This window comes from Chinchilla lanigera, unplaced genomic scaffold (genome assembly GCF_000276665.1).
Source record: "Chinchilla lanigera isolate Chin_1 unplaced genomic scaffold, ChiLan1.0 scaffold00008, whole genome shotgun sequence".
Taxonomy (NCBI): domain Eukaryota; kingdom Metazoa; phylum Chordata; class Mammalia; order Rodentia; family Chinchillidae; genus Chinchilla; species Chinchilla lanigera.
Window position 1 is genome coordinate 15,364,257 of NW_004955409.1, and position 10,042 is coordinate 15,374,298.

Genomic DNA, 10,042 nt, shown 5'->3' on the forward strand with positions numbered 1-10,042 from the left:
TCTTGCATGTCTATATATGTTTTCCTGAGAAACCACTTTGAGGATACCAACATATAGTACAACAACCATTGTTAATTTCCTATTACTTTGTAATTCAGTATTGCTTGTATTGTTCTTATACTATTTTGTAAATGGATGTCTATGTGTTAAAAAAGTATATCTAATAAATGAATTATTTTGAAGAGTAAAAAAAAAATCTGTATTTTAGAATTTTGAAAATTAGATCTATAATTCCAAGTGGTTTGCAGAGTTTTCATTTTGAATGTTTGGGCAGAAAGTTGACATGGGTTGTATATGTTATGTAAATTATGTGGACTTTTTGTTAAAATCTAAAAAAGGCCTCCTTTTATTTTCATCAAATTCTTGGAAGAGGCTGAGTTAAAGGCAAGCATTCCAGTCAAGATCAAGAAGATTCCATAAAATATTTTGAAACACTAGTGCTATAAGACTGTACAGATTAATAGCAAGGGTGGCATTAATCTGAGGCTAAACCGAGAGCTGTGGAGCAGTTATACCCAGAGAAATGTTTTCTGAGTAAGTTTGTGGTAGTCATTGTGCAAGGTTACATTTGTGGTGAACACAGTTGTGAATAGTTTTAGAAATGCTGCATGAGATTCCCCCTACTTGTATTTATTTATTTTGGGGGCCTGGTACTTGACAAAAGTGCCTCCATTTTTATTGTGACTTTTATCGCAGGTTCTAGTTTAATGTCCCAGTTCATTGACTAAAGGCACAGGTAATGCAAGAAGTTTAGTTTTTCACTATTTTTTCAACAAGATTGACCGTTTCCTTTCTCATATATTTGACCTGGAGGTAGCACCTGTTGTTTTCTTTTGCTTTCTTGCTGCAGCATGTTTTGTTTTGTTTTGCTTTCTTCCCACTCAATGGTGTTTCATCTCAGGACTTTGTTTGCTCCGTGTCTCTCCCCATCACTCTGAACTGTGAATTGCCCCAGTGCTCAGACTTTAGGCTTTTTCTCTGTCTCTTCACATTGCCTCGGTGATCTCATCCTTCAAGTGTACTTTCTATCTATATGCCTACAGTTAGCAAGGTGAGCACTACAATCTTGACTACTTCTGTATTCCAGAACAGGAATATTTTATTGCATAGTTGATGTCACCATTGAAATAACTCAGTTGTTCAAATATTATCCTGAACTTCCCCTCCTCAATTTGAGGAGCTACCCATAGCTTTCTATTTCAGTTGATCAGAGTTTTATGACTTAAGATGCTCAGGCAACAGACCTTGGAGTCGTTGTTGATTCTCCTTTTATTCACACCTCACTCCTTCAAACAACTCTGCCTACATCTACTCTCAAAACATACCGGGACACTGATTAGATTTTATGAATATGAATTTTCAAATAGATTAATTACCTATGGAACATGCAGTAAAAACTCGTAACAGGGCCACAGATAATAACGGGTATGTTTAAAATCTTAGATGTCAGCATTCACATGTAAGTACAATTTCTATTTTCAGGCAAGGCCTACGCTCCAGAATTCTATTACGATACCTACAATCCTGTGTGGCAGAACAGACATCGTGTTTATTCCTACAGTCTACAGTGGACACAGATGAATCCGGACGCAGTGGATGAGATTACCTCATACCGTTTGGGTGTCCGGCAGGTGAGATGTTTAACCAGTGTCTTTTTCTTTGTGTGTGTGTGTGAGCCTCTGTGAATATTTTGCTGCTAGAATTTTTCTAATCATGGTGCATCAAGAACAGGATGTATTTTCTATATCAACAATAATACTGTTTTATACAAAGTACTCTGGATGACTTACAAATTTTGAAATTAATTTATTAATTTTCTACTGTTGCAGAAAATATTTCCTGGCGACATATTCTGAGCCTTCAGACAACTTCATCACTAGATATGCTTGGGAAATTATAGGGCATAATTGCTACCAAAGGGACTTATTTAAGGTGTTCTCACACTTATATACTATGTCGTTGTTTGCTTTGTTTCTTCAGACTAAAAGCTTTAAGTAGTTTTACTTCAAGGTATATATGTAGTGCTTTAAAAGTTATTGTAATATGTCTGAAGATTATAAATACTTTAGTAAAAGAGAAAAATATTAAGGAGTGTTATTTTTTACTGTAGCAGAAGAAGACAGTTTGTGTGGATACATTTTCCTATTCTTTTTTTTTTCCAATGAACTATTGTTAAGCTGACTTATCCTCTGTCTGTATAAATGACATTTTAAAAATGTAAATGTTGTTTTTCTGTTTTCCTTGAAGTCCCTTGTTAGATAACATATTATCTAGGTGACCATTTCAGCATTACAAAACATGTTTTATGATTTCATTCATTTCCATATAATCTATTAGCTCTCCGCTGAAACTCTGTATTATCTGCAGATTTTCAAAGTGTGTATTGTACTTCCTGAACTAAATTACAGAATAATAATTTTAGTGGAGACATTAGAAAAGACAAAGTTTTCTTGGAGAAAGGCTGATCAGCTTCCTTCAATCCACTCAACTGTTCTTTCCTACAGCCATTTTTTTTCTTCTTCCTCAAATGTTAGAATACCTTTTAAAATACATGGTTCAAATAAAGGTGCATTGTAAATTGAATAATCTGATCCTTCCTGGTTAATAATCTTAACAAAGTGAGAGAGTTTACCCTAGTGAAAACATCTGAAATTTCATAGTCATTTTGAAAACATCTGGAATTTCACAGTCACTGCTCCCTTGTCTAAGGGCTCACTGCTCATCCATCCAGAAGACCACAGTGGAAAATTCAGAAAACTTTCTCTCCCATTGCCCCTCATTTACATGGACCCCAGGTAAATCAGAGTAAATCTCAAGTCCATATTAAAATTGATTTTTCTGCTTATTCTAACTTGATAATCTTCCTTGATATGGAAGATAAAAATGTAACAAAAACAACAACAACAACAACAAATCAGACCAGCGGTTCTTTCTCCTCTGGTTGTCAGGCTTATTTCTTTTTCTTTTCTTAGCATAACTCATATTTTTAAACCTTCTACATTTGGAGCACCCTAAAGCTTTCTTGAATTCTCACACCTAGCAATTTTTTAAAGTCCTTATTACATTGTTTATTCATTCACATTCATCTTTTAGTATACATCTTTAATCTAAGAACATAAGACCGTATGCTATTTGTAAAAATAATACTTTACCTATCTTTCATTATTTTCTGACACAGGTCTGTTTTCAGTGGTAAAATCAGAACTTTATCTTTAATTTCTCACTTTCTCCCTTAGCTGTATTTTCTTAAAGCTTTTAGGTAAGTTGTCATCACACTTCTAAGGGCTGCCTGTTGTAAGGGTGTGGAATTTAATCATCTCTTCTCCTCGTTGCTTCTCTTGCCTGTGCTTCAAAACTTGTTCCAACCCAAAGTCAGTGTTTGTGCAGAACCTCTTTCTGTAGTCACATGTAGCAGAAATGTAGTAACCAATGAAGTCTCTCCACTCCCAGAGTACAAGACTGATTGTAGCAGTCAGCACTCCTCTCTAGCGGGAGCTGAGTAACTAAGATCCTTCCTTCTTGTCTGCGTTTGTATCCACTGTTGGCAAACTATCTGCTGTGTTACTTTTTGCTGGGATTCTATGCTATTTTTCAATGACAGTTTCTCAGAATATTTTGATTTTGTTTCTCTGACACAGTCATCTTCTTTAAATTCATGGGTTTATATTTCTTGATCATGAAACTAGTTTATAGATCCCTGGTACACAATGACATATATTCCAGTCACCTTGATGTTCATTTTTGATGAATTAGATACTATTCTCCTATTCTTCTAGTGTAGAATAAATTATGTATGTGTGCATACATATATGTATGATATATACCTATGTACATAGCAAACGTATCATATATATGCTATATAATTTTTATGCATATAATATGTAAATTTCCTTTAATTATATTTTATTAAAATAACAAAGTGCAGGCATAGCTGATTTCCATGTAAGTCTAGGCAGCCTAAATTCATCATTTTTAGTTGCAGAATTTTGCCCATGTTTCTAAATATATAAGTTTGAGTTCTTGTGTATAAATGGAGAATACTGATGCTTGTCAGGCAGATGGAGTGTACAGTTCAGGATTTCCCTCACTTGCTTAACAGTCAGGTGTTCTTCAACAGGACTCCCTTCCCATAAACATTTGTACCAATCTTTATACTCATAAGCAGGATTATGTAAGGATTTTCTTTTCCTTTTTTTTTTTTTTGTCTTTTTTGAGACAGGGTCTTACTAGGTAGTTCAGACCTAGGCTGGCCTCGAACTTGCAAGGATCCTCCTGCCTCAGCCTCCCAAGTGCTGGGATTACAGGCATGTGCCACCACACCCAGCGTTATGTAAGGATTTTCAAAAAGGGTATTTTAAGAGTTTATCATGTCGTATATCTTTACTCTTTAATTTTATTTAGTTTAACATGGACACCATGTATGTGTTACTCTTCGCTTTGATTTTTTACCAAATAATTTCTAGACATGTTTTTCACTATACTTTTATTTTTATTTCAAACCTATTATCATGCAGAAGACACGTTTTACTGATTCATATTTTTTGCTTCCAGTTTTAATTTTAGATTAAGTCTCTTTCATTAAATCAGTGAGTCCATGATTTGTACTGTACTTTCCAGATTTTGCTAGATACAGCTATCTGCTAGAAGAATACATTTCTGGTATTATGAACCAGAACCTCAGAGCAAATTCTTTCCGTTACTCGATTTTTGAAGCTAATATCTTAGTTGTCAAAGCATTAGCTTTTTAGGTTTCTTTGTTTTTAGGTTTTTCTTTATATTTGCATATTGTTTAGGATCCTTTATTATGATCCTGTAGTCTAATTGGAAAGTCAGCTTAGTATATCTTGCTATGGAAAAGAAACGTTGATGTATGTTTTGGAGATGTTTCCAGAAAGAGCAATTTTTTGTGAGAAGTAAATGGCTGCTGTTTATCGGTACAATTTGTATATACATAATGATTACATTCATCATAAGGAATTTGTACTTGTATATGATATATCTTGAGTCTTTTGTCCCATTCCCCTTCCCTCTCTTCAACCCTTCCACCCTCCTTATTTACAAAGCTTTGCTTCCATTTACTCCTTCTTTTTCTTTCATTTTTTTGCTTCCTTTCTTTTCCCCTCCTCCCTCCCTGGTTCCCCTTCTCATTTGAACAGTTTAATTCTATTTCACAATATCTATTATACATTTTGGTCTTATTTGCACTTTCAGTTTCTCACACAAGTAACAATGTGATGTTTACACATGTGTGTCTGACTTATTTCACTTAAGAGTATGGCCTCAAGGTGCATCCATTTGCCATTTGTCTCAGGTTGATCCTTCTTTATGGTTAAGTAGTGCTCCCTTATAAAAAACACATCTTCTTTATCTATTCATCAGTTGATGGCATTTAGGCTGTTTCCAATATTTAACTATTACAAAAGGTGCTGCTATGAACATGGGTGTGCATATGTTGCTGTGGCATAATTTTAATTGTTTTGGAAAGATAACATGAAAGGGAATACCTGGGTTGAATAGAACATCTTAATTCAATTTTTTGAGGAATCTCCACACCTATTTCTACAGTGGTTGCACCAATCAACACTCCCACCAACAGTGGAGAAGGCTTTCTTTTTATCCACAGCTCCTCTAGCATTTGTTATTGGTTGCTTTCTAGGGTGAGATGGAATCTCAGCATTGTTTTAACTGGGATTTCTCAAATGACCAGTGATGTTGAGCAGTTTTTTTATATATTTATTTGCCATTTCAACTTCTTCATCTGAGAAGTGTGTGTTAATTTCAGATACAATTTTTGGATGGGGTCTTCAAATTTGGGAGGTCTGATTTGTTTCATCTGTTTATATGTTCTAGATATTAATCCTTTGAGGAAAATCTGGCAAAATGCTCCAAAAATTTTTTTACCCTGTCTATGTGTTGTCTCTTTACTCTGCTGGTGATTTCTTTTAGCTGTGCAAAAGCTCTTAAACAAGACGAGGTCTCAGTTGTTGATTCTTTGTAATATTTCCCACGTGATCAGGATTTTGTTTATGAAGTCCTTGCCTAGACTGTGTCTTCAAGAATTGTATCTATTTCCTCTTTTAGCAGTTTTAGGGTTTCTGTTTTAATGTATTTGTCTTAGTTATTTTTCTCTCATTGCTGAGACAAAATACCTGATGTCCAAAATTAGGGAAGAAAGAGTTTATTTAGCTTACAGTTTGTGGAGGGTTCAGTCCATGAAGAACTGGCTCTCGTGCAGGGTGGTATGGCACAGGGGCAACAGTTCAAGGCTGGAGAAGACAGCAAAAGCAACAAGAACAATAGGTGAGGTGAGGGCAAGCCTCTTTTCCTCCATTACATTGTATGCAGGCTACCTGCCCTCCAACGGATGTAGCATTCACACTATGTACTCCTCTTCTACATGCCAGGATGTTCACAAAGTGAGGACCCTGGACCCCTGCTCAATCACTTAGTTAAATTTCTAAATTTCTCAAATGGACACATGAACAACATCCTAGAGTGGTAAGGATGTGTCTTCAAAGATGTAGAACTACTGAGTTACTTAGTTAAGCGTCTAGACTTCTGCAACTGACACAGTGAATCAACCCTGACAGTATTATCCTACTCTGCAGTGAACTTGGAAGGTGATGTTTGTTGATTTAAGAAGAAAAAACAGCATGTGTATACACTTTTTTCCACTACCATACTTGTTACATTTAACACGTGAATGAAAAAATCTTTACATGCAAAATGAATGCAATAAGCAATATTTGTTTCAATGAGTAACTTATATTCAAAATTTGAGAATGGTAGGGCAAAAGTACTTCTACACAATTGAAATGTTATGAAGATTTTTAGAAACTCCTCTACTTAATAACAGAAAGCAAATGTACTACTGTCAACAAATTTATTTTTCTATATTATTTTAGAAGATTTAATTTCTTCTTTTCCATGTATGTACATTGAGATATCAGCATAACTTTAGGAAACAATCAGCTATTAACAGTATAAAAATCATTCTTTATTTCTGATATGAAAAATGCTTCAGTTATGATTTCATATTACATGCATAAGGTCTTTTAATCTCCCACACTACCTCAGAATCTTGACTATACAGAATGTAACTTGGATGATGTTCAAATAAATATGTGAAGAATGTGGCCCAAGTAATGTAAGTTTTATGACAATATAGATTTTATCTAAGCATTAATGGTTGTGTGTTTGTGAAGTTAAGTTGCCTTCAAAAGAATACTAATGTTACATATGTTACCAATTGCGTGTGTGTGTGTGTGTGTGTGTTGCTGAGCTAACAAAACTATGGCCTTATGCATCCTAGGCAGACATTCTATAAGTGAGTCATACTTCTAGTTATATTTGATAATTTTAAAGTTGTATTCTTTTAGGCTACATATTTAACTTAAGCCTATAGGTCTAAATTATTTCTTCCATTGATGAAATATGGAGCCTATCTAGTATGTACATAGCATCTCCCCTTTCAAGCATGACCTAAATTATATTTGTATATTGGGTCAAGTCTGAAAAGCAAATTTGATCCTTTAAGATGATTGATGAATTTAATTCTAGAGATTCTACCTTACTTTTAATTCAGAAATCTTTAGAAACCTTCTTACATATCTTAAGTATGATTATAAAACTATTGCTCTATTATTAAATCCTGAAACATGCATTTGGTAAACTAAGACAAGTATTCTTTTCATCTTTCTATTTATATTATCTGTCTCTTTTTTGTTAAACTACATGGTATATAGTTTAGTTTGATGAGGAATATTTTCTCAGAATTTGCTTGTTTGCATATGTACACTGTTTACAAAACATTTCAGTGTATCTAGGAAAAAGATCTGAAATTTCAGAAGCACTGGTATAAGAAATTTGAAAAGAATAGATATTTCACAAGAAGCTGAAAAATTAATTTATGGAAGAAAAGTTTCCACAAAATCTTAATATCCTGAAGTTTTATATTTTAGGCTCAACTGAGCAATTGTTTAATTTCCTTGGACAGCTACCAGCTTCCAATTATTTGCTTCATTTGTTACTTAAGAGGAAGTAGAAAAGGTTATTTAAGTGTCTGCTTCTTAGGCATCTAAGTAAATAAGAACAAAGCCGAGCTGCCTCTGTATTATCTGAATACAACAAACAGTATACACATCACTCGAATTCATTTGAAGCATAAAATTATAGTTACTACTAATAAAGGGTTTTAAAGTTTGGTCTGGTTTCCACTTTGCATTGCAGCATAGTTGCATAGTGAATGTGACTTCCTATAGGAAATATGATATTTTATTGAATATCATATCTTAATTTTCTGTGTACTTGTCATTTTATATCATAATATCTTAAAAAGCATGCAATTATAATATTCGTTTGGTCACCCAGCCAATAAAACTTTGAGTAAATTCATCATATAGTAATTACAAGGAATTTTAAAATGAAGAAGTATTGCCTTCTATGTCTTATTAAAATAAGTGCTGTAGCAGAAATGTATACAAAGTACCATAGAAACAGGTTGGGGGGGCGATTCATAAAGGAAGGTATTAGGTTGAGAGACATGATTAGCAAAGATGAAAATTTTGTTAGTTTATAGTTTTATTATCAAATTTTCTTTTATGCATGAATCACTAATCAAGGAACCATTAAGCAAAAATATGCAGTTTTGTATCATAATTATATAATTGTGTTATAAATTATACATTGTTCTTTATAGACATGATTATAATGACTGAGCTCTTCCTTATTTTTTCACCAATTACAATACTTTTAAGTTTTTTCAGCAAGTAATTCATTACTTATTGTTGTTTTTAAAGTATTTCTATAATAAATCATTGTAAACCGTTTTATATGTTTATTATACATGCAAATGACAGCATTCTTAATATTTGTATTTATTACTATTACTTAGTATCCAGTTTAATATGTTTACTGAAAAAGAGCAGGGATTTGGAAAGTATTCAGGGTAATCGGTTGTCATGAGGAATGATTGCTATATACTTTAGCAGCTAGTATAAAGAAGTACTAGTATGTATGGTAGTCTGGAGTTGTTACAGGAGAAGTACTGGACAGTCAGACGGAAATGAAATTGGAATACTGTGTGCGCTTAATATAAACAGGTTGGACAGCCTTTGTTAAGAAGGATGTCTAGAAACATTTGATGTGGCATATTTAATGTCAGTCCAGGAAAATACGATTTGATAATCTGGATTTTCTGTATAGTTTTCAATCATGAATAAACTGGCATCTTTTATAGGTTAATGTGAACATATTCTCTGCAATACTTTGAGTGATACTACAACAGAAGCCACATTTGGGGAGATATTTGAAGTAAGTCATAGTAGCTCAGATTGGAGAACTAAAGGGGGAGTGCAATCAAATTGAATTAAGAAAATACTGAACATGGCAGAACTGGAATGTTGATTTAACTGAGGAAGAATTTTGAAAGGGACTGTGACTTATATTCTGTCCTGTTCACTTCAACTATAGCAGATGTTCTGTAAAACACCAAATATCGATGAGAGGAAGTCAAGGATACAGAAAAATGCAGTAAAAGCATTGTGTAAAGGATCTCTTTGGCTCTGGAAAAGAAATAAGCCCCAAATCAGTTTTTAAATAGTGAAATGATCACTATCTTCCAAATAAAGGTCACAGCATCTGTCTTCTCCATTTCTGTAAATCCTAACTTTACAATGTATACATTATAAGGAAAACATATTTATGATAAATTGGAAAGAACTGGATAAATTATAGACCTCTGATTGAGGTAGACAGCTCTATAAAGCAAGGTTACCTTGTATTAGAATATTCCAAATATTTTCTGAGGAGCTGTTCTATAAGAAAATCTTATGTCAAGTCATGGAACCACCTGTGTCTCATGTTAAGTACATATCCTTCAACAGGATTTTTTAGTATCAAGAAGGAAAGTTAACTGTTGTTAGTTTGGGTGTCGGGCACCTGTTTAATACAATATTTGTAAAGAAATGCGAATGATAAAATTTAGTACTAAAATATGAAGGAAGATTTATATTATAATGTCAACTAAAGGTAGTACTGCATC

General features: G+C 33.5%; 1 protein-coding gene across 3 annotated transcripts in view; it reads left to right on the plus strand.

Moving 5' to 3' along the window:
• Window positions 1-10,042, plus strand: part of Mdga2 (MAM domain containing glycosylphosphatidylinositol anchor 2) — a 765,137-nt gene that overhangs the window by 680,005 nt on the left and 75,090 nt on the right. For all 3 annotated transcript variants that reach the window (XM_005376849.2, XM_013510341.1, XM_013510342.1), the window contains one exon: window positions 1,483-1,631. In XM_005376849.2, coding sequence (XP_005376906.1) covers window positions 1,483-1,631 — 149 coding nt within the window. The remainder of the gene's footprint in view (window positions 1-1,482; window positions 1,632-10,042) is intronic.